We start from the raw sequence: 25,910 nt of genomic DNA on the forward strand, positions 1-25,910 counted from the left end.
GGGGCATTTCCAGGGTTGAAAGTAAAGATAAAGGGATTCAATGCGCAATCTTGAACCATAATGGCAAATAAAGATTATGAGAGTTTTTAAGCAGCTGTTTGGAGGAAAGCTCATCTTTAATGAATTCAGTATTTTTTTTAAGTACTATGTTGGCTTATGGAAGGCATCAAAAGGACACGAATCAGAATTACTAAAGACAATAAAAGCACTGTTTATAAACATATGGGCATAGGAAGGTGGTATTTATGACCTCAATTATATAAGTTAGGGTAATGGTTCATCTTTCTCTAGAATAATCTTTTAGAAGATTTTTATAAAATCCTAATTTCTTTTACACTAGAATTCTTGGCAAAACAAGGTGCAAAGAAAATGAATAAAGTAGTCACAAACATCAAATCATTCTAGTTGTAACATTTCACAATTTCAATAGTCTCATTTATTCACTTAATAATTATTTGCTGATAATCTACTGTGATAAAAAATCATTAAGACTATTCCATGTTGATAAGGACCCCAGTCTAACAGTAGTAGGAAAAGGCATATAAACTAATTAATCTGTGAGAAATATTGCTAGTAAAGAAAAAATTATTTTAAGAGAAATAATAATTGTCTGAGGGTGAAAGGATGGTTATAGAAAGCTTCACAGAAGAGTCATGAGAACTAATTTTGAAGGACTGTGGGGCAATTTTAACTGGGATGAGCGGATACAGGAGAACAGAGCTATTAAATAACAGTATGTTAAGGAAACTATATGCAGTTTGGCAAAGATGACTCCATTTCCATCCAAAGTTCAGGTAGAACAGTGCCAAAGTTTATTTAATTAATCCTTATAACAAAAGTCACTTACCTGTAAGAGAAACTAAGACATAGGTTAAGTTAAATAAGTTGGCCAAGTTCACATAGCTAAGCAAGTGATGGAAATGAGACTGGAACCCAGGCATGCTGAGTCCTGAGGCTGCTCTTAACTTCCTCTTTGTGGGGTTTCTCAGTTAACACTGAAAAGGTTGACTTTGTATGAAGGGTCTGGTTGTGTTTTGTACATATGCTACAAGAAGTCTGCTTTTATCCTAAGCCAAGAGAATTGAGAGTTCCAATAATGAGAGCAGAATATTGCAACTAATCATGAAGTAAAGGGAAGTAAAACCATGAAGAATGGCAAAAACTAGAGATTAATGTCTTAATGTAGAAAGGTATTAGAGTAGAACAGATGAAAAGTAGCAGAATAATGTTAGGCTGTGACCAGAGAAAAATGGTGGATTTAAAACTTCAGTGGTAGGTTCATTATGAGTATTGACTAAGTCAAGGAGGCCAATTTAGAATTTATCAATTTGTGCCACAAAAATACAAATGGAAATTTTTCTTTTGGGGGGGCAGGGGAGAGATATGTGTCACAGACTGTTATGTTTTACGAGAAAAGGAAAAATTTCTGTTTTTTTAAAAAAAACAACTCATGACCCATTTTGTGTTATCAACAATATGAGATGACAGGAAATACAAGATGGGCTAATTCACGTCACAGCATGTGTAGAAATCCCAGGAGTTAACAATAAAACAATAAATTTGAAATATTTAACAGATGAAGAATGAACTTATAACCTTTTCTGCATTAACACTCACTATGGCATTTCCTGTAGCTATAATTTCTTTAAAAATAACAGAAGTCAGACTGGTATGACACTATACATACATACATATATATACTTATATATATATATAAACTATATAAATAAATGTGTGTGTGTGTGTGTGTGTGTGTCCAACCATTTCTTTTAAACTACTTTTCCCATCAGAAAAAGAAACAAATACTTTCGGTTATGGGATGAGGTTCAAAATAAAAATTTCCCAATTTTTTTTGTACATAATGACTTATCTATAAACAGTAATAGGAGACCTCATGTGACATTTATTAATAGTACAGCGTGAATTATTGTAGATATCACCATCCAGATTAAGAAACAACATTAACACACCAGAAGCCCCATTGTGCAAAATTCACTTACAACCTTGCCCTTGTCCAAAAGTAATCACTATCCTGATTTCTTAAACCCTAGGTTGGTTTTGCCTATTTTTGAACTTTATAAAAATGGAATCGCACAGTATGCTTTTTTGTGTGTTTGCCTGGTATCTCTTTTTCAATGATGCTTATAATATTTACTGATGTTGAATGTAGCAGTGGTCTGTCAATTTTCATTGGTGATAATATGCCATTGTATGATTAGAACACTATCCACTCTGTTGATGGATGTTTGAATTGCTTCCAGTTGTTTGAATATGTTTTTTGGTACATATATTTATATATTTCTGATACAGTCCTAGAAATACAACCATTTTATCATAGGCTATTATGTGTGCAGTTTTAGATTTGGCCAAACTGTATTCTAAAAGTGGTTATATCAATGTGTAGTCCTAACAACAGTATATTAGAGTCTCCAGTGTTCCTCATCCTAACCAACCCCTGGTATTTTTATTCTCTTTAATTTTAGCCACTCCTGTGGAGTACAGTGGTATCTTATTGTGGCTTTTATTTGCATTTCTCTGAAAACTAAAGATAACAACCACTTTTCAAATGTTTAGTGGCCACCTGGAGTTCTGTAAGGTAGCTGTTCAAGTCTTGTCCAATTTATAGTGTTTCATCTGTCATTGTTTACATTATTGATCTGTAGTTCTTTAGAGTCTATATCAGGGGTTGAAAATTTTTCTGAAAAGGACCAGATAGTAAATATTTTAGGCTTTGTGGGCCACGTGGTCTCTGTCACGACTACTCAATTCCTCTGTTGTAGCATGAAAGTGGTCATCGTCAATACATAAACGAATGAGTGGGACTGTGTGCTGATAAAACTTTATGGACAATTAAAATCTGCATTTCATAAAATTTTCAAATATTACTAAATGTTATTCTTCTGATACTTTTCAACCATTTAAAATTGTATAAACTATTCTTAGCTCACCGGCTGTACCCAGTCAGGCAAATGTGGTCCACAAGCTGTAGTTTGTTGACTATTGGTCTAAACAAAATTTGTACAAAGTTATTTATAACTCTTGTAGGGGATTTATCATTGCTGTTGTTCTTTACAAAGAACAAGCTTTTCGTTTTGCTTAAAACTCTCTGTTTTGAATGTTTGTTTTCTATTTCATTAATTTTTGCTCGTCATTATTTCCTTTCTTCTATTTTCTTTGGGTTAAATTTGCTTTTTTTTTTTTTAGCTGTTTGAGATGAATATTTAAATTGCTTATTTTTCAACCTTTTTTCTGTTCTACTTAAGGTTATAAATTTCCTCTGAGCATCTCTTAAGTTTTGATAGGCCATATCTCTATTAGTTCAAACTACTTTCTCATTTTCATCACCATTTCTTTTCTGACTCATAGATTATTTCCAAAGACTAGAAAGTTTATAACTTACCTTCCCTTTAAAGTTACTTTTTTTGTAATTAGTTCCAATCTTCATTCTACAGTAGTCAAATTTACATAATTTCAATTCTCTGAAATATTAAGATTTGTTCTATACCTAGTCTATGGTATGTTTTTAGTAACTACTTCATAGGCACTTGTAAAAAAAAGTTTATTCATCTGTTTGGCACAGTATCTTATAACTGTTAATCAGATCAAGTTTACTGTCTTATTCAGTTCTTCCACATTATAACTGCTTGTGGTTTTATTTTGTTCAATTTTTTATCTACATATCCTACTTGTTAGGGAAGTGTGATAAAATCTATCAGTATGATTGTGGGTTTGCCTTGTCTACTTCTTGTAGTTCTATCAGTTTTTTAGTTTCACATTTTGAGATTATGTTATAAGGTACATACATATTTATAATGGTTTTATTTTCCTGGCAGATTAACTCTTACTAATATATGAAATGTCCTGCTTTATCTCTAGTAATGTATCTTGCCTTTTCCTGATAACCACACTAGATTTTTTTTCCTATTAGTTTTGGTGTGGTTTATCTTTCCCCATCTTTTTAAATAATGAATTTTCTGTATCCTTATATTTTAAGGTATCTCTCATACAGCAATATATACCTGGGTTTTAATTTCTTTTCAGTCTCACAATTATTGTCTTTTAATTAAAGTAGTTTAGCAAATTTATAATTACTGATATATTTGGTTTGAAGCTACCACCTTGCTATTTGCTTTCTATTGGTCCATCTTATTCTATGTTCCATTTTCTTTCCTTTCTTTTGGAGCACTTTTTAATTTTTTAATTTTCTTCCTCTATTACCTTGTTATATTCTATTATTCTTTCAAGACTTCCCACAGAGATTACAGGACACATCCTTGCCTTTATTTTTCTATTTTTATTTTCATTAACTTTTTAAAAATTAAGTTTATTGGGGTAACATTGGTTAATACAATTATCTAATTTTCAGGTGTACATTACCATTTGACATCTGTATAATCTATTGTGAGTTTACCACCCAAAGTCCAGTTTCCTTCAGGTACCATATATTTGATCCCTTTTACCCACTTCGCACTCCCTCTACCCCCCTATATTTGACTCCCTTTACCCTGTCTACCTCCCCACTTCTCCCCCTCCCATTACCCTCTGGTAACCACTAGTCTATAGTCCATGTCCATGAGTCTCATTCATCTGTTGCTTGTCCCATTCATCTGTCGCTTTTAGGTTTATATCTCACATATAAGTGATATCATGTGATTTTCTACATTTTCTGTCTGGCTTATTTTACTTAGCATGATTTTCTCTAGGTCCATCCACGTTGTCACAAATGGCAGTATTTCATTTCTTCTTATGGCTATTCCACTGTATATATATATGTACCACAGCTTCTTTAGCCAATCATCTATTTTAGAACACTTTAGTTGCTTCCCTGTCCTGGCCACTAAATAATACTGCTATGAACATCGGTGTGCAAATATCGTTTTGGATATGAGTTTTCAAGTCTTTGGGGTAAATACCCAGTAGAGGGGTTGCTGGATCATATGGTAGATCAATTCTTAGTTTTTTGAGGAACTGTCATACTGTTTTCCATAGTGGCTGTTCCAATTTGCAGTCCCTCCAGCAGTATATGAAGGTTCCTTTTTCTCTGCATCCTCTCCAACATTTGTTATTACTTGTCCTGTTGATAGCTATTCTAACAGGTGTAAGATGGTATCTCAATGTGGTTTAGATTTGCATTTCCCTAATAGCTAGTCATGTTGAGCATCTTTTCAAATATTTTTGGCCATTGTATGTTCTCTAGGGAGAAGTGTCTGTTCAGGTCCTACATCTTTGTCTTTATATCAACCTCTAACACAAAGTAGTATTTCCACCACTTTTCACATTGTAAGAACCTTAGAAGACTAACTTTTTATTACCTTCGTCCTGAATATTCACTTAGATTTACTCAAGTATTTACCCTTTTTCTTGCTCTTCATTTTTATCACTGAGCTTCTACAAAAAAATACCCTTTATTGGATATGACCAAACCCATCAATGTTTTGCCACATGACTTCTACATCCAAAGTTTTGTTTAATCTTTTCCTGTTCCTCGGTGACAAAGTTATTCTTTCCTTGTGGCTTGGGCTTCCCACAGCATGGTAGCTGGGTTCTGAGACGGAGATCCCAAGAGTAAGGTCTTTCTGGAGATCAGTAATTCCAAGAGAACCAGGAGAAATTCGCATGGCTTTTAAATAAGCCTCAGAAGTCATGTGACGTCACTTCTGCTGTTCTCTATTTGTTCGAATGGCTCCAAAGGCACTCAGATTCAAAGGCAAGGGATATAAACTACACCACTCATTAGAAAGACTTTCAAAAATTTGGGAGATATGTTTTTAAAACTCCCATCTCTTGAGCATTTCCTGAATGTGTCTCTTCTTAGTTATTAATTCCAAAAGGGTTTCCAGTGTGTATCTTTGTGTAGGAAATCTTCTGAGGTCTTCTATTAAATGGGAATTTTTATTATGCCTCACAATTTGGTTGCATATAAATTATATGTGGATTCAACATTCTTTCCCTCTGACACTTTAAAAACATTACTATATTGTCCTTTTGATGTCAGATTTTTCGAGATAAACACTAGGTGCAATCTAATTCTTATTCCTTTGTAAGTGATCTGCTCTTTGCCACTGGAAACTTTTAGAATTTTTTCTTTGTCTTTGAAGTTATCTGTCACTATCAATGGATCTAATGATGTGTTTCTCTTCCTCTCCCATAGTTAGAAGTCTTTAAGGCCTCTCAGGCTAAGATCTATCAGTTTTTAATTTTGAGAAATTTATCTTAATTACTTCTTTAAATGTTTCCTCTTCCCTTTTTATCTCTCCTCTAGGATTACTATTTATCTGCATAGAAGCCTTTCTGCATCTAACTTTCATACCTCTTGGCTTTTATTCTATGTGTTCTCTATCATTTAATGCTGAATTCTCAACGTCATCTTCCAACGCACTAATCTGCTCATTTTGTATGCTTTTGGCCAGTCTACTATATGCTTTATTTTTACTACATTTTTCATAACTCATATTTCTACTTGGTTCTATGTTTTTATGTTTTCTTGTTCTTACATTATATGGCTAATATCTTTCTTATCTCCTTAAATATATTTAATTCTTGGTCAATCGTTCCTAATAATTCTCCATCAGATGGTATATGTTAATTTAGCTGTCTTTCTTTGGGAGTAATGGTACTATTCAGGTGACTAGTTTGGCTATAAAATATTGTCCTTCTGGGGGTACCAACCACTCTGTATGACTGTAACTTGTACGGTCACCAGAGCCTACTTATATCCAACCTGGTGAACTTAACAGGGGAAAATGAGCCCCAGAGTCCCAAGGATCATGGAACTAGTTGTTTACACCAATTTGCTGAGCATTCCACAGGCAACTCCTCTGGTCAGGATTTCACATTTAAACTTTTAGGGAGAAACCAGCCTGGGCCATCGCTGCTCATTTCTGTGGTGAAGGGACAGGTAAAGACAGTCTCAAGGCAACACTAGTGAGAAATAACAATAAAACTTAACAGCCTTCTTCAAACCTATTTTGTCACTGCTACCTCTGGCATTTCTTAGTCCCAGGCTGTAGCTGCCATCCCCATACGTCATACTCCACTGACTCATAACCACATACAGGTTCAAGAGAGCTTCAGTCTCTCTGCACCTCCCTCTCCTTTAGTTACTTCAGAGTTGATTTGGGGCAAGGGAGTCAACAGCTGGGACTAGTTTGACTGAAACCGGAAACCAGCCTAGCAACTATTTTCTTCATCAAAAGTGTAAAGCTTTTGCTCAATTTCAACCACTCCTAATTCAGTTCAAAAATATGAGGCACACTAATGAATTAAAAGTCAATATTTAATATGTTACCACCAGGAAAGTTACCCTGGGGCATCTCCTTTAGAGAGTAATGATAATAAGTACTTCTAATTCTGTCATGGATACTCATAACATCTCTAGTTTCTTATCTTTAAAAGCATATTTTATTTATTTTTTCTAACTTTTCATTAACCATGGACTTATAAAGCACTCTGCATAACCTTTTGGGTGAAATTTTTTAAAAATTCTCTACAGCTCTTTTGCTCAACAAGATTTCTGACCTCTGTCTTTAAGTGCCACAATTCCCCAGTCCTCTACAAAGGATCGCACCCTTCCGCATACTATTACTACTACAGATAATAACAACTAACTTTGAGCTTACTGTATTTTAGTCACTATCCGGGCAGTTTTACAAATGCTAACTCTTTTAATTCTTGAAACAACCCCAATCAGGTAAATACTCTTACTACCTCTATTTTACAGATGAGAAAAATGAGGCTCAGAAAAGTTAATTTCCTATCATTATATAGCTAGGAAATATAAGAATCTGAACTCAAGTGGTCCAGTTTAAAGGTCAGGCTTTTAATTATTAGGCTGTATTGCATCTCCCACATTAATGTTAAACAACTGGCAAACACGGGATTTTTTATTTATACAGGAAATACATACCTTGTATTGTAATCTCTGCTTGAGCTTCAATTGTCTCATTTCCATTATCAGCTATACAAAAATAAGTCCCAGCATCATACTCAGTGACATCACTGATCTCCAGGCTACCACCTGCCAGCAATACCAATCTTTCAGAGCTGCATAAAAAAATATTGGTACATTTCAGAACTAGGAAAATAATACCTGAAAAATTTTCCACATAAAACAGAGAAAACACTTAAGCAGTATTATGGCTAGAAATGGACAGAGACTATATAAAATCATCAGAATTCAATTTAGAACAATTGGCTTTGTTTATATTTTTCATGAATAAATATCACAAATACAAATCAAAATGTTGTAATAAATTATCTCTGATATTTCTAATTATTTCCAAAGGGATACCACTTTTGTGACCAATTCCACTCCCACAGTCCACCCTTGCCTCCCTATTCTGCCCAGTTTCTCTATGGAAATATATTTTTTTTGCAAATTATGCATTTTTGAAGTCTAGAATCAATTAAGAGTCATTCCACCACAACTATGCCACATTGAGATGACAAAATATCAGGTCAGGAACAGTAAGTCGGTGGGTCACAATGCCTACTGAAAGTTTCCTATGGCAGCTCAGCTAGGAAAGGGAGGAAAAGAGGAAGGGAAGGGAGAAGAGAGGACGGCTGCCAGAGAGCAGCTCGCTGGGTGCGGTGGCTGGGTGTGAGTCAGCCATGTCATCATCTGCAAGGATGATGGGCATCACTGACCCCCCTGTGAAGAGTGAGTCAAGTCCACTTAAAGCGGTAGCAAAACGATCCTGTAACATGGGGCAAGAAACCACAAATCAATCTTCTGACTAAATTTTTATAAAATGAACAACTTTAGTTAATTTAGAGAGTTTGGAGTTAAAATTTCATTTTTATTTTGAGGTTCTACATTTAAACTGGTTTACACAGGCATATTTTTCCCGCAAATCTTAACATTGTTACATTTCCCGTCTATCTATGCTCAACAAAAAATGTTCTGATTATAATTTGGCTTTTCATATAGAATCCTGACAGGGAAAAAAAATCAGAGGAAATAATTATTCAGTCTGTGCCACATTTATAATTCTCATCCTAAGTAAAGTTCCATTCTGGCTTAAATTTCAGTACACTGTGAGTCTGAGTAATTGGTCTTTCCTAACTTGATAAATAAGATTATGTTTCTGGACAAAGGAAGAGGAAAACCAGAATTGGGTCTGGTAACTTTTCAAAGAAATATCCTGCAAAGTCATTACTAAACTTTATTATATGGCCTTCCTTTTTGAAATATCTTAATTATGCCATCATATCTCAAGATTATGTGATGGAACAGAGAAGCAAGACAACATTTAATGGAACAAACAAGAATAACTGGGGTAAATAGGTAAAACAAAATAAGAAAAATTTACAAACATTAAAATCCTATATTTTACCATTGGGACAAAAACACTACTAAGCTTTGGAAATGGAAAACGATGTTCACAAATGGGAAATCAGAAATATATATATATGACATCCAGATGAAAGTAACATAATTTGAAATGCTAGTTGGTATGGTACTTTGTAAATGGAGATATAGTAATTTATATCTAATAATTATACTAAAAATACTCCTAACATTCACTATGCCTTATATTTGCCATGACTGAATGCCAGTAAGAAGTAATTTTTCTTAATAAAGTTGGTTTTACTTCTGATAAAAGAAACTTGGGAGGAAGAATGTTCACTAGCTTGGCAGAATTAACTTGTTTACATAACTATATGATGGCTTATGGTATCATGGTAAGCAAGCCTTTAGAACTTCAAATTTCAAATATGCAAGCAAAAGAAATAATGTGTGAAAAAGTAGGCACAGTCAATGGACTCAAGTTGAGTATGGGTGAACATAAGGGGTGTGTGTGTGTGTGTGTGTGTGTGAACACGCGCACGTGTGCATGCATATGTGTGTCTCTCAGTAACTGGGGTCAGTCTAGGAGAGCCTGGTTTGCTAAGGAGATCTATTTTTTTTGGCCAAAAGGGAAGGCTTTAAGAACATGAATAACATGATCAGATTCAGTGAAGAAACAAGAGGAGTAGGGAAAAGACTAGAAATAGGATGTCTGGTAGTAAAGTTACTATAATGGTGCAGAATTAAAGAGAAAGAGATGAACTATAGCAGTAATGACAGGGTAAAGAGAAGGCAAAAAGTACTGACCACTCATAAAAAAAGTTGGATGATGAAAGTAAGGGGAGGGATTTATTCATTTGGTTAACAAATGTCTATTGGTGTGCCTTTATGTGTCAGGTAGCAGCTGGGGATGCAGCAGTGAGCAAAAACACTATTAGTGCTGTCCTGCAACTCGGTGGGAGAGAGACATAAATGACAATTCTACAAAGTAGTATATAAAAAGAACCTGCCAGGGTTTTAGAAGAGAGAGATTTTCCTGACTGAAGTATCCCATAAATTGAGATTTGAAGAATGAGTAGGAGTTAACGAGGGGGAGAAAAAGATTTCAGAAAGACCTGCCTACGACAAGAAACTGGCAGAAAGGATCACACTGTATTTGGGAATCTGAAAATAACCAGTGTGACAGGAGAAAGAGAGAGGAAAAAAGATGAGGATGGAGCCAGACCACACAAGGCTTTGAAAGTCATTTTAAGAATTTGTATCTTTAACCTAAAAACACTGGAAATCCATTAAATATTTTTAAAAGTGGGTAGGGGCCCGACAGAGATGTGATGATATCTGAAAAGAATAGTCTGGTTAGAGTATGAAGATGCATTTAGAATGAGACCAGAGTACATGTGGAAAGAACAATTAGCAGGCTATTGCAATAACTGAGGGAACAGCTGACGGTAATTTGGAATAAGGTGGTAGCAACATAGATGAATTTCAGAGATATTCAGGAGGTAAAATAACATCTTATAGATGGATGAACTGAATAGAGAAGCTGAGGAAGAAACATATCAAAGAAGACTCTTCAGGTGGGGCAGTATGTGTGAAGGAGAAAGCAAAAGGAAAACTGCTTGTCTAAAAGGTTTTCTATGTGTTATTTGAGTGAGAGAGAGGTAAGCCTTTTTAGAGGCAAAAGAGGAGCCAATGGAGAGGGAGAAATTTAAAAAGAAGATTCATAAAATGCTGAAGAAGATGAATGCAAATAAGATATAGAGCACAAAAGGATTTCTTAGACACAACGGCAGGACAGGAAGGGTCAGTGAAAGTTACATCTTACATATGCTCTGCCACAAAATTTATCCTCATTTTTTTTCTTTAAACTTTTCATTCTGAAGTAAGTGCAGATTCACATGAAGTTCTAAGAAATAATACAGAGAGGTGCCATGTGCCCTTCACCCAGTTTCCCCTAGTGGTAACATGCTATAAAACCAGGATACTGACATGTCCATCACCACTGCCTCGCACTGCCCTTTTACAGCCTCGCCCACCTCCCTTCCACTCTCACCTCCTCATCATCCTCTGGCAAGCAGTAATCTGTTCTCCATTTCAGTAAATTTGTCATTTCAAGAAGAATGTTATGTAAACAGAATCATGCAGTATGTAAATTTTGGGGACTGGTTATTTCTATTCAGCATAATTCTCTGGAGAGTCATCCAGGTTATTGCATATATCAGTAATTCATTCCTTTTACTACTTACCAGTATTCCACAGTATGGATATACTATAGTTTAATCATTCACTCAGTGAGGGTCATCTGAGTTTTTTCTAGTTTGGTGCTATCATGAATAAAGTTACCATAATGGCACATGGACAGATTTTTGTGTGAACATAAGTTCATTTCTGAGGGATAAATAAATACCCAAGAGTGTAAATGTTAGGTCATATGGCAGTTGCACACGTTAAGTGTTTTTAAGAAACTGCCAGTTTTTCAGAGTGGCCGTACCATTTCACACCAGTGATCCCGTTTCTCCACAGCCTTGACAGCATTTGGTGTTACTGCCCTTTTAAAAATTTTAGCTATTCAACAGGTATGTAGTGATATCACACTGCAATTTTAGTCTGCATTTCTCTGATGGCTAATGATGCTAAACAACTTTTCTTGTGCTTATTTGCCATCTGTATCTTTTTCAGTGAAACATCTACTCATGCCTTTTGTCCATGGTCCAATTGGGTTATACGTTTTTTTTTACTGTTGAGTTTTGAGAGATCTTTACACTTTTTAGATACTAGTCCTTTGTTAGACAGGTTTGCAAATGTTTTCTCCCACAATGTATTTACCTTTTTATCCTCTTAACGGGGTCTTCCATGAAGCGATTTTTTTTTAATTTAGATGAAATTCAATTTTCAATTTTTCCTTTTATGGATTGTGCCTTTAGTGTCAAATCCAAGAACTCTTTGCCTAGCCCTAGATTCTGATTTTCTATATTTCTTTTCTAAAATTCCATTCTGCATTTTACATTTAGGTCCACATTCCATTTTGAGTTAATTTTTTATATGAGATATGAGACTTAGATTGAGGGGTTTTTTGTCTATGGCTGGGTGTCTAACTGTTCCAGCGGCATTTGTCTAAAAGGCTAGGCTATACGTCTTCCACTGAACAGCTTTTGCATCTTTGTCAAAGTTTAGTTGGGCACTTTTGTTTAGGCCTACAAAAATGCCCAACTCTTCATTACTGTAACTATACAGTAAGTCTTGAAATCAGGTAAACTGACTCTCCTCGCTTAAAACCCTGTTTTAACTATTCTAATTCTTTTACTTTTCCATATAAATTTTAGGATAATCTTGTCTATATGGAAAATCTTGCTGGGATTTTGACAGGAATTGAGTTAATCTATGTATTAATTTGAAGAGAACTGACATCTTTGCAATGTTGAGTTTTCCAACTCATGGACACAGTATGTCTCTCCATTTAGATCTTGATTTCTTTCATTAGCATTTCACAGTTTTTAACATATAAATCTAATAGGTTTTGTTAGATTTACACCTAAGTATTTCATTTTTGTGTGAGTGAATGTAGATGCTATTATATTTGTAATTTTAGTGTTCACATGTTCACTGCTAATAAACAGATATACAACTGATATCTGTTATTTTATCTTGAAATCTTGATGAACTCATGTCTTAGTTCTAAGAGCTTTTTATGGATTCCTTGGATTTTCTATGTCGACAAACAGCCTCTGCAGATAGGAACTGTTTTAGTTCTCCCTTTCTGATCTGTGTGCCTTTTCTTTTTCTTGCCTTATTGAACTAGTAAGAATTTCCAGCACTGTGACAGTGAACTTCCTAAACTGATTCCTGATCTTAAGGGGAAAGTACTGTCTTTCACCGTTAACATAATGTTAGCTGTAGGATTCTTTTTAGAAAATGTTTTTAATTATTTTTCTGAGGGCTTTTTCAAAAATAATGAATGAATGAGCATTAAATTTTGTCAAATGCCTTTTCTCTATTAATTAATTTGATCATGAAGGTTTTTTTCTTTAGTTTGTTAATAGGGTGGATTACATTAATTTTGGAACATTAAGCCAGCCTTGCAATCCCTGGAATAAACCTTACTTGGTTGGTCATGGTATACATAACTTTTAATATACTGCTTAATTCTATTTGCTAATATTTTAAGAATTCTGTTTATTGGTTTGGGGATACTAGTCTGTAGTTTTCCATTTTTTGTACTGTCTTTGTCTAGTTTTGGTATCAGGGTAATACTAGTTTTAATTCCTTCTATTTTCTAAAGGGACCATATAAGATTGATGTTAAAACTTCTTTAAATGTTGGTAGAATTCTCTAGTGAAACTATGTCGACCTTAAGACTTCTTTTTGAGGAGTTTTAAAATTACAAATTCAATTTTTTTAAAAGTTAGAAGGCTATTCAAATTATTTCATATTGGGTTAGATATGGTATTTACATTTTGGAGGAAATGATTTGTTTAAATTGTCAAATTTCTATGTTTATAGTATTCCCTTATTATCCTTTTGATGTCTGTAGGATCTGTAGTGGCATCCCTATTTTAGTCATAATACTGATCATTTGTATCTTCTAGTTCACTGATTCTTTCCTTTGTCCTACTTAATCTGGTGCTGAGCTGATCTACTGAGCCTTTTTATTTTGGTTCCTGTCTAGGTTCTAAATTTTCCATTTTGTTTTTCTTTAAATTTTCTATATGAGACTTTCTATTCTTTGCTGAAATATTCTATTTTTTTTTTTCATTTACTTCGAGTGCGCTCATAAGTGCTCATTGTAGCATTTTTATAATAATTGCTTTAAAATCACTGTCAAATAATTCTAAAACCTATCACTTCAATGGTGGCATCTACTGGTTGTCTTTTCTCATTTGAGATTTTCCTGTTTCTTAGTGTGATAAGTGATTTTCAATTGAAATCTGGATATCTGGGGTATTATGTTGAGACCCTGGATCTCACTAAGCCTTTTGTTTTAGATGGCTTCTTCTGACACCGCTCTAGAAGAGGAAAGAGGAGGTACCACCTCATCACTATCAGGTAGAGGTAGAAGTCCAGGTTCCCCACTCCATTAATCCCTAAAGGGCCAGGGTGGGGACCTTCCTCATTACTCCTTAGCAGGGTTGGGAGTTCCGGCTCCCTATTGGGCCTCCAATTATACTGCCCCTGGCTGGGTGCAGCAAAACTGCCTCATTACTGTTTCCCACATGACATCCACTGATGCTGAGGTGGGGGTGGGGAGATCAATACTACAGAGTGGTGAAAGTTCTGACTCTCCACTAGGCCTCCTTTGACACCACCCCAGTAGGGAAGAGAAGAAGTGTCTCTTTCTGTAGGGTGGGATAGAAGTCTAGGCTTCCCCATGTGGTCTCCACTGATAAAGCCTGGTTGGGATAAAAACTCTGGCTCCCTACTTAGCTTCTGACACCATACAGCAAGGAGGGTGAGATATCTCATTACAACAAAGTGAGGATGGAAGTCTAGGTTTCCTACTTGGTCTCCGCTAGCATAGGGGACGGTGGGGCCAATTTCTTCTGCGGTGTTTGGATGGAATAAGACTGATTACAGTCTAACAGTTTTTGTCTTGCTAGGCTGCCCCTTTCCCGGTCCTGTGGCTAGAAAGAACAAACTTTTGTTAGAGCTTTTTTGTATGTGTCTGTTGGTATTTTTCCAAGAGGCAAAAAGAAAGCTCAGGGAACTCACCATCATGTCTTCCCTTGGGTGCCAAGGTCCCTAGCCAGTCAATCTTTCTCCATCTTTCAGAGTCTTTTTATGTTTGTTGTATACATAATTTCCATGGTTTCTAGTTGTATTTATCAGGAAGAACAGGAAAAAATACATCTATTCCATCTCCCTAGGAAGGAAGTCCTCCACTTGTTTTTTAAATCTAATTTTTCTACTATTATAATAACATTAAGCATTTTTATAACAATAACCTGTTCTTTTGTGGCTTGATTCTGATCTACCATTCCACTAAAACATAACATTATTTGATTACTAAATCACATTTTGCTGTCAATCACCTTGTACTTCAGCATTTGTATTTTCTGGATTCTCTCCTTTTAAAATAAAACTACTCAATGAATGGGATACATTTCCACAACCACCACCCCTTCAGCTATGTTTGGTATTAATCTGAACAAATTTGATCCAAAGATTAAGTAACTATATTAATTTTTAAGACATTTATAAAAGCTATGGTAATGTTTTAAAATATTCATTTGTAAAGATGTCTTACAATTAGTAACAAAGAAAGATGTCTAATAATTTAAGATTTTCTACGAAAGCCAGCCCAGTGCTATCTGGATCTCTAGCTACTTTTTTCTTTCAATTTTTAAATTTCTTTCTAATTTAGAGTCTAAACAATTAACTAAGGTCCATGTACACAGCTCATAAGGCTCTGGCTGATATTTTGAGTAACTACTTATATCTAACCAGAAGCATTTTTGTGTTCCACTTACATTTTCCTATACTACATTCAGGCATTCAACCAGAATACATGGGTCACCACTCTTCCTACCCCATTACGTGCCAAGCACCGTACTAGGGTCTGGAAATACCAATGTGAACAATGCCAACACTGTCCTACTCTTACGTTCTTCTGAATCTTCCTGTGACAGTGCTATATCAAGCAATGCTTCTCAGACTTCTCTACCCCATGATCTGAGTATGAAGAAACTTAGAGAAATCAAGGTAGAAAACAGTCTACTCAATCTTAAAAGTCTCTTGATTTATCCTTAAAATTCAGAGGAATCTTACAAGCCATGATATATATCCACATTTGACTTAATTAAAACACATTTCCCCTCAGAAATATCTCTGAATAAAATCAAATATAACAATTTGATGTAACATAAAAGGAAGATATGTAATATTCTTACCATAATTTCTATACCCCTGACCCAACTAGACCCCTGGCTGAGAATCACTCTACTAAGAGAACAATGCTCTAACACACTTCATAAAGTAGCAATCCCACGTGTACCTCTCCTGGCACCGATGACATACTTTGCTTAATGTTCTTCACGGCACTTAACATAAACTGAAATTTTTTATGTTTATTTGATGACTGACTCTTCCCCACTAGAATACGAGGTCCTTTAAAAGCAAAAACTCTATTTGGTTCACTCCTCTATTCCTAGTACCTAGCACAGTACCTAACATAATCAGTATTCAATAAATATCTGTTGAATAATTATTAAATAAACAAATGAGAATCACAGAAATCCTCACTTTTCTTATATAAGAAAGCAAACTTCTATATTTTATACACTTTCAAAATGTCCTTGTATGATAAAATGTTAAAGGTTTTGAAATAATTTATTTCAGCTTTCCTATTCCTAAGATTTTGTTCTAACACGTAACCAATAAAAATTTCTTCTCTAAGGCCTTGAAATTTTTATCTCCCATTTTAATGTTCCTTGTATTTGTTGGCATGTTAAAAAAAAAAATTCCCTGGTTTATAAATTCTTTGCATATTTAGCTGGGAAGGAGTGGGAAGAAACAAATTAAAATAAAGGTAGAAGAAGTTACAGGATGGGTGTTAAGAAAGAAATTAGGTGATGTTGGAAATGATACCATCAGTTTTGCTAATGGAACATGTGAGAAAAAATCTGCTTGTATTCTATTATCCCCATTGATCACTGAAGGTTGATCATCAGGCTAACTAGATATTCCTTTCTATGTTTTGGTTACTAAACAAATTAAGATTGTTTGCTTACTTTGTAAAATTCAATTGAGAAACTCTAGACATGCTCTGTCCTAATGGACAGCTACTAGCCACATGTGGCTACTGACACTTGAAATGTGGCAGAATGCCTGAGGATCTGAATTTTTCATTTAATTTTTATTTAAATGTAAAAGCTGAAGCTGTGCTAAACACACACTTTATTATTTTGGGAGCACTACTTTCACTTTAACTGGTACATTGCATAAATTATTATTGTATTTAGTATTGCACATGTACTTCTCACTCTTCTTATGCACCTACAGAAAATTTTAAATTATATATATGGCTTGCATCATATCTTTATTGGACAGCACTGCTTTAGAATAGTGGTTCTCAACTAGGGATGATTTTTTCCCCCAAGGGTCATCTGGCAATTTCTAAAAACATATTTGGTTGTCACAACTTGGGAGTGCTTACTGGCATCGAGTGGGTAGAGGCCAGGGATATACTTAACACCTTACAATGCACAAGACAGCCTGTTTTGGAAACACAGTATATCTAACCTCCATCACCACCACCTCAGTTCTCTTGTCAGAATACAACTGATAAAAGTATCCAGACCATAAAGAAGTAATGAGGGAGATGGGACAGATAACAGAAGAGGCTGTTGTGGAAGATGAAGAATTTGTGATCATAGAAGAAGGCTGGTATTATTTTTAAAAGGCAAAAACAAAAGGATGTTTGAGTAAAGAAAAAACTACTATCAAAAAAACGCATACGAGAGAGTAAGGAGTCTCAGGCCTGTCAGGACCAGAAACTCTTGCAATAAAGTAAGGAAGTCCCAAGCCCTTAAGTTAAGTATAGTGCAGCTCAGAAAGAACAAATGGAATAATTATTCCTCCATATTTTGAGAGCATTTTTTCTTTAAATATCCTAATCACATATAGCATATAAACATTTTAAGGATGATAAATGATGTTTTAAAAATAAAGTAAATAATCTTTTTTTTTTTTAAATTAATTGATAGTCCCAAATAAGATTAGACCAAGTCTCAAGCTAAGGCTGAAAATGGCTTTTGGGCAGACAACATTACCTTTCTGTGTCAAGTGCCTCCTCATTTTTCATCCATCTAATGGTTGGAATAGGAAGTCCCGAAGCAACACACGGCAATACTGCACTCTGACCAATGACTCTGACTAAGGAAGAAGGCTGCTTCAAAAATACCAAGTTTGCTGTGATCTCAGGATCTAAAAAGAAAAAAATTGTTTAAATAAAAGAATGACTAAGAAAGCACTTTACCACTTTAATGATGAAGAATGGCAAACTCCTACTTGGTCTGTGTGGCTTTATATAATAAATATTTTAAGGAAAAATGACAAAAGAAAATTCCATTTAAATTAGCAAACATTTCCTAAATAATGTCTATGTGCAAAGCATTGTGCTAGGCTCTCTAGGGGCCTTAAAGAAAGTTAAGTTATAGCTCCTCTCTTCAATGTGCTTACTAGTTAACTAAGGGAGATTTGACAAGAATTGCCTTCACTTTAAAAGATAGGAAAAAGTGGTACAAGTAGAGAAAAGACTGAGCAAGCTTTTAGCAGCATCCTCCCCACTCACAGGGATATCATAAGAGGTTTTCTTTCCTTCCCTATATCTGTGTGTTACTTCTGAAAATCTTTCTGAGTTTCATCTCTTTAATCTGTTCACTTAGTCTGTCAATCCTTTGATTTTATAATGGTGCAACTATCAGGCTACCACTATATATGTGTTCACTTTGTACGGCTGCCCTTTATGGCCACATGAAAAAGTCACACCCTTATGGCAAAAGATAGAGTTCTCTTATGTATTGAGGGTGATATTTCTAGTGTTAGGTTCTGGAGAAAAAAGATGGTCCTCATGTAAAGAGATGTGACTCCAGTCCCCATACTCCTAGGAAAAGAAAGATGTTCTATAGCCATAGTAACCATCATCACAGCTGGCTTTAAACTTGTGTAACCAAATAGTGACAGTTATGTAACCATGGTAACAAGTAAACATTAGGAGATCAGTGAGGACAACTCTCTTCAGTGAACCTGCCTTTGAAAGCCAATTTATCAGTGACAGCCTCAGGCTTTAAAAGTCAGCCATTCAGCAACAGAATCTCTTGCTTCTAAGGCTAACATGAACCTGTTCTTCCCTCTGTAACCAACCATAAAACATACTTGTATGGATGACATCAACACACCTGTGCCTTGTAACCAACACACCAAAAACAATGTCTTCCCCAAAATTCCATAGATTGGCAGTTTGTATTATTCAAGACGATTATACTTCATAAGCATAGCTCTCCCTCACTAAGTAAATAAGATATGCAGTACTTTATTTTTGTTGCAGATACTGAGTGACAGCTCATTCTTTGACACTGGGAAGCTTGTTTCCCTGGATCTGACTTAGAGGATTTGCTCGAATGCTACCTGGGTATAGGGAAGAAATATGACCTCTGTCATGGTGAAGCAAGTCAAGAAGTAGGCTGGAAGACACTGCTATATGGCAATAGTTCAATCTCTCTTTTGTTTTACCCTTGAATTATTTACCTAGATTTAACTGAATTTTGATAGAAACAAATTTGAACAAATATTTATTGGCCTCTATATGCCAGTTACCACTCTGGCATCAGACAAAATTCCCTGCCTTTGTTGAGCTTACATACTAACAGGGAGAGAAACAACAAATAAAAGATGTAATGTCAGATGGTGCTATGTTCTAAAGTAAAATGAAGGGGGAGGGAAAAAGCACCAGGGAGTGGGGGGAACGGGAAATTATTGTTTTAAACAATGGTCAAGGAAGACTTCACTGATAATCATATTCCAGCAAAAAGACAGTGAGTCAGGCAGATATATGAAGAGGATTCCAGGCAGAAAAATCAGCAAGTAGAAAGGCCCTAAGGCAAGAGCATGTTTGTAGTGTTCTAGAAATATAAGGGGGCCACAATCACAGAGGGAAAGAAAAGTATGAGATAGAAGACAGATGGGGGAGGGAGGTGGAATTAAGATTATATAAAGCCAAACGAGCCAAAGACCTTAACATTTACTTTGAGATGGGAAACCATTAGGATGTTCTGAGCAAATATATGGCACGATCTGATATACATTTAAAAGATAACTGTGGCTCCTGAGCTGAGAATACATTGGGATAGAAATGGCAATGGTAAAGATGATGATGAGAAGGAAAATATCTGTATTAAAAAAATTAGTTTAAGGCTCATCAGAAACACTCTCAAGAATAACAGTTCATCATATTGGTCTCACTTTGCAAGCCAATCCATCCATGGGCTAAAAATGAACCTATGTAGTTATCCACACATAAAAATTCTGCCCACACAATGTGCGGGTGGTTGAGTTATAGTCATAAACTCACATTTAAAATAAGAAATGTGGAATCAGGCACCTAGTAGTGGGAAAAGAAGCTGAAAGGTCATGAAATATCAAGAGGCTGGAGGGATTATGAAGAGCTGCAAGTGAGAGGAAGTTATGAGTAAGAAGTTACACATTTAAGAAAAGATACACAAAACACATTATGAGGAAAGCCATTCGGAGCAGAGAGAGTGAGAATCCAGAAAAAGAAGGAAAGACAGAAAGAAGAGCTGAGTTTACATTAAAATTGAGGGCAGGAGTTGTATTATAAAGATCCAACAACTCTTGCTTAGCAGTGTCTCGAGAGCTGCTGTTTTAACAGTTACCACTCCGCCTGTCCCTTATAGGAACTAGCCTGAGTGAGTCTCAGATTTTTACCAGTAAAAAGACCTACCATAAAAACTATCCTATTCCAGGGAAGTAACAGAATGACAATAATTATCCTATTGTGGGGAGGCTTGACAAAAGACACAGAGCTAATGTTTATTTTGCCAAGAAGAATGCTATACATACTGAATAAACTTAAGAGCTTGATAAATTTTTACTGATAAATTCATTCACTGGATCTTTCTGATATGTTTTCTTCTTTACCCTTTTTGTAAGAAACAGACTCCTTATGCTGACATTAATATACCACACCACACTATTTAACAGTATTTATTTTAAAAACTCTAACAGAACAATTTTTACCCATCAATAAACATAAAACCATCAGTTCTGATAATAAATTAATACCTGAAAGAACTTTTAATTCAGCTTCATCACTGTATTTTGGCGGCCCACCACTTTCAACTATGCAGCGATAAAGCCCCCCATCTCCTTCAGTTATGTTGCTAATAACCAGTGTTCCACTTGGAAGTTTGATAACTCTATCATCCAGAAGAAGAGGCTGCCTGTTTTGTTCCCATCTCACAAATAGGGCCAAATCTGCGTTAACTTCACAATTCAGAATTGCACTGTTCCCAGCATAAACTGAAGAAGGTTCTGGTTGGCTGGCAAATCTTGGAAGACCTGGACAAGAAAAGAAAAGAAGAAATATATATAATTAAATATTACTTTAAAATGTAGTCATGGGGACCAGAAGCAAGTCAGCCCATGTGGCCAGATGCATGGTGGAACCGGGGTCAAGAAATAGGTCCATGAGTTGGAAAATTGACGACATAGAGGATTACAGATCAAACAAGTAAATGTACTAGGGACACTTGGGAGTCAGACTCCTCATAGAGAAGAAAGGTACATATATGAAATAGCAGAAGGATAGAGTAAATCCATGGTATTGAACTAGAATAGAGTTATCAGTATAAACATCTAGTTTTATATAATTACATAATTATAGATATATATAGATATAAATGCATGTGTGTGAAATATATATACATTTCATACACAGTGATTACACATATACATATCTTAGTTCTGTTCAGAAACAGTCCAGAATCAATGCCACTCCAGTGGTAATGAGTACATATGATAACCCAATCTTGATTTCTAATTACCATTCTATAATGCTCCTTGCAGAAATGGACTCTAGGAATGGAATAGGGAAAGCACAAGATGAACCTGGAATGTCTTATGACAGGAGGTAAGGAAGTACCCAAAGAACAATACGGATATATCAAAAGGACACAGAAGTCAAACTGAGATTCCTCTGGCTAAATCTGAGATAATGATAATTAATGCAGGAAAGAATCATGAATAAATGCTAAAACTAATAGGTGAAAGTTGAATGAGGAATAGGATATTTACAGAGTATTAAATTATCTCTTCCCAAAATTAATAAAAGTACAAAATACTTATTAACTTTACAGTGCAGAAACACAGCATAAACCATCTTAACTAAGTAATGAAAGTTAACATCACCAGTAATAACAAAACATCACATGCTTTCTGTTATGATGCATTAAGAACACACCTTCGCTTCTGTGATGTTCCTCCCCAAAATGTAAAACCTGAATCTATTCTTAGGGGAGAATCAGAAAACTCAAAATGAGACAAGGAAAAGGAAGAACGGTTTGAGATTGAAAGAGTCTAAAGAGATACAATTACTAAGTAAAACATGTACTCCTGGACCAGAAAGAAAAGGGTGTAAGTTTCTGATTTTGTTCTTTTGCTATTAAGAATGTTGATATAACCAGTGAAATATGAATGGTATCTATGGATTAAATGGTAGTATTGTATTAAGGTTAATTTCCTAAAATTGATGGATGGTTATCTAGGAGAATGTCTTTGCTTTTAGAAAACATACATGGAAGTATTTAGGTAGGAGTAACGTCTACAAATTAATCTTAATGGTTCAGGATACCATTCAGAAAAAATTTATTTGGGTATGTGAATATTGGGGGGGGAGGGTGATGATAAATCAGATTAGGTAAAATGTTAATCAGATAATCTGAGTGAAGACTATAATGAGATTCTTAATTCTTGCAATGATTCCATAAATTTGAAATTATTTTAAAATAAAATATTATCCACGAAATGCAGTCATAAATTATAGATGCCACCAAACACAGTGGTTGAGAGTATGAGTTCTGGAGTCATGTAATCTGAATCCAAATCCCAGCTCCACAACTTCATGACTGTGACACCAGCAAGTTACTCAACCTCTAAGCCTTAATTTCTCCATCAGTAAAATTATAACAGTAACAGGTCTCATAGGGTTATTAAAAAGGTTAAACACTTAACAAATAATTCATATATAGCATTTTGCCTGGCAAATACTCAACAAACATAGCTACTATTATTATTAATAATATCTAAAAGTGACTGACATGCGCAGAATACAATAAAATCTTTCTTTAAAGACTAACAAAGGGAGAAAAGGGTGAAGGGTTGAGACAGTCTTGGGGATGGGGAGCATGGCATTGGGAATGCAGTCAGCAGTAATGTAACGGCTATGTGTAGAGCCAGATGGGTGACAGAGTAATCAGGGGGATTGTTTTATAAACTATATAAACATCTAACCAATATATTGTATACACATTTACAGTTCATCTAGCTGTGCTACAAATTTTTTGTTATTTTTTGTTTCAAAATGATTTTTGGAGAAAAGAAATAAAGATAAATTAATCAAATATCTACTTTTCAGAAACCAAGAAATAAGAAGAAAGGAAAAAAAGATAAGCACAGAAACTAACAAAAGGGAAAAAAGGAATCTGATATAAAACCAAGAGCTAGTTCTATTTTTTAAAAGTCAAAATATTCTCCCTTCTTAGGTCTTATGAAAATGAGTAATTTATAAATCCACAACAACATACGGGGAACTGGCAGACAAGAAATTTCAAAGAGTTCATGAACAGAGAAAGCAGATGGAGGAAACAGTAAATGACAGCGATTCAGAAGATGCTGCAACGTCCTGTGCTCAACAAGCAGGAGGCCAGTTTGTCCTGCTGCCTCTGGAGAACTGCAGGAAAAAAGAGAGTGGGAATGGGGCTGCCAAGAAGGAATTGATAATGTCTGTATTTAGACCACCCGGTTCCCCACCGTTGAGCACAAAACACCTATAGCCGAGGCAGTAAAACAATTTTATGCTGTGGAGAAATGAGATCCAGAGAAAAAGACCTCTCATATTTAATTCTATGTGTTCTTTCAAAAATTCTCCTTCTTGCTTGACTGGCCGGAATCAGTTTCTACTGCTTGCAATCAAAGAACTCCAACCGATAGTCTTTTAGTTGGCAGTACCCTTTTTATTAAAAAATAGTTTTATTGACATACCATTTATATACTGTAAAGTTTCCATTTAAAGTACACAATTCAATGGTCTTAGTATATGTAGAACTGTGCAATCATCACTATAATCCGATTTTAGAACATCTTCATCATCCCCCTAAAAAACCTTGTAGTCACTTGCAGTCATTCCCCATACCTTCCCTCTTCCCACCCCATCCCCATGCTTTTAATCCCCTCAGAAAATCACCAATCTAACTTTTTGGTTCTATATATTTGCCTACTCTGGATATTTCATATATATGAAGCCATATGACATGTGGTCTTTTGTGACTGGCTTCTTTCACTTAACATAATGCTTTTAAGGCTTATCCATGCTGCAGTACATATTGGAACTTCATTCCTCTTTATTGCCAAATAATATTCTATGCATGAACATATCACATTTTGGTTATCTGTTCTTCACTTAATGGATATATGCTGTTTCCACTTTCTGGCTATTATGAACAATGCTGCTATAAACATTCATGTACATATTGTTCTATGAACATATCTTTTCATTTCTCTTGAGTATCAGATACCCAAGAATGGAATTGCTCAATCATTTGGTAACTGTATGGCTGATTAAGATTTTGAAGGAACTGCCAAGCAGTCCAGTGCTATATTTTTAAATTATACAAACACATACAAAGTATACCCTATAGTCCAGCAATTAGTAGAATTACTAAGTCTAGTGATCTAGTCTATAGAAATAAAGATTTGCAAAAAGTTGTTCACTATAGTATTGCCTATAACAGCAAACAATTTTTTATCTATTAACTGTTCATAAAAAAGGAACTCTTTAGATAACTCACAGTGTATCTATGTAATAAATACCATGTAACTATTAAAAATAACTCCTATTTGTCTCTTAGCTTGAACATTATTTCCTCCTGATACGTAGGCCAAGAGCAGGTTAAACAGCTCTCCTATAGAATCTTGCCTGCAGCCAAAGAATTTATCATCTTGTATTAAAACTGCCTATTTACTTAAATATTAGGTCGAAAAACAATTCCTAATAAATATGAAAGCTAATAGGAAGAATAGACAAACCTAGTAGAGGAGAAGAAAGAAAAGAAAAGTGGACAGACTTAACAGGCAGTGGGGAAGCCATGAGCAAAAGCCAGAGGCAGAGAATGAAAGTAGTGATGGAGGCAGGGGGCAGGGTGCAGTGATAAGAAATGAAGCTAGAGAAGTGGAAGCCCGCTCATAAAAGGACTCAAAGGCCTGTTAAAGAGTTTAGACATTAACCTGATGTCGTTACTGGAGAGCCAGGTAAGGGTGAGAAAGAGAACAGATTGGAGGAGGAAAAGAATGAGGCAGCAGTTACAAGGCTATGGTGAGAGATGACAAAGAATAGCCTTGGGAGAGAGAATATGGATCAAGTACAGAGAAATTAGGAAGCAAGAATTCACTGGATTTGGTGACTGGATGTGGGGACAGCTGAGCGCAAGTAGTCAAAATTAAAGCCCAGTTTAAGAACATAAATGATAAACAGCAGCTGACCTAAGTGACATTATAGGGGAAGTCATAACGCTAACTTATAAATATGTTGGAGAAAGCCTGGCAAATAAATTTTTAAAAGGAGAAAAAAGAGAAAAGGCAAATTGTCAAAAGGACTGATTTAATTCTTTTTTCACTTTCCCAACCTCAGTCTGTGATTATGGAATAACTGCAGTGGCTTTACATCACACACTAATTCAACTTTGAGCGCTTGGCTCCAAAGAGAAAAAGAGCCAGCATATTCTGAATGAATGAGCACGAGATGGGGAGCATGACCTAGGAGTGGAAATGAAATGAGAAGCTAGTTATACTTTTTTTTCACATGTTAACATTTCACCAAGGTGAGTATAAAATA

General features: G+C 35.2%; 1 protein-coding gene across 10 annotated transcripts in view; it reads right to left on the reverse strand.

The window, feature by feature from the left end:
• Positions 1 to 25,910, reverse strand: part of NEO1 (neogenin 1) — a 218,253-nt gene that overhangs the window by 118,591 nt on the left and 73,752 nt on the right. For all 10 annotated transcript variants that reach the window (XM_036218360.1, XM_036218355.1, XM_036218358.1 and 7 more), the window contains exons 3-5: positions 21,086 to 21,361; positions 18,055 to 18,208; positions 7,907 to 8,043 (exon numbers count right to left, since the gene is read on the reverse strand). In XM_036218360.1, coding sequence (XP_036074253.1) covers positions 7,907 to 8,043; positions 18,055 to 18,208; positions 21,086 to 21,361 — 567 coding nt within the window. The remainder of the gene's footprint in view (positions 1 to 7,906; positions 8,044 to 18,054; positions 18,209 to 21,085; positions 21,362 to 25,910) is intronic.

Source organism: Rousettus aegyptiacus, unplaced genomic scaffold (assembly GCF_014176215.1).
Source record: "Rousettus aegyptiacus isolate mRouAeg1 unplaced genomic scaffold, mRouAeg1.p scaffold_m13_p_3, whole genome shotgun sequence".
In the NCBI taxonomy this organism is placed as follows: domain Eukaryota; kingdom Metazoa; phylum Chordata; class Mammalia; order Chiroptera; family Pteropodidae; genus Rousettus; species Rousettus aegyptiacus.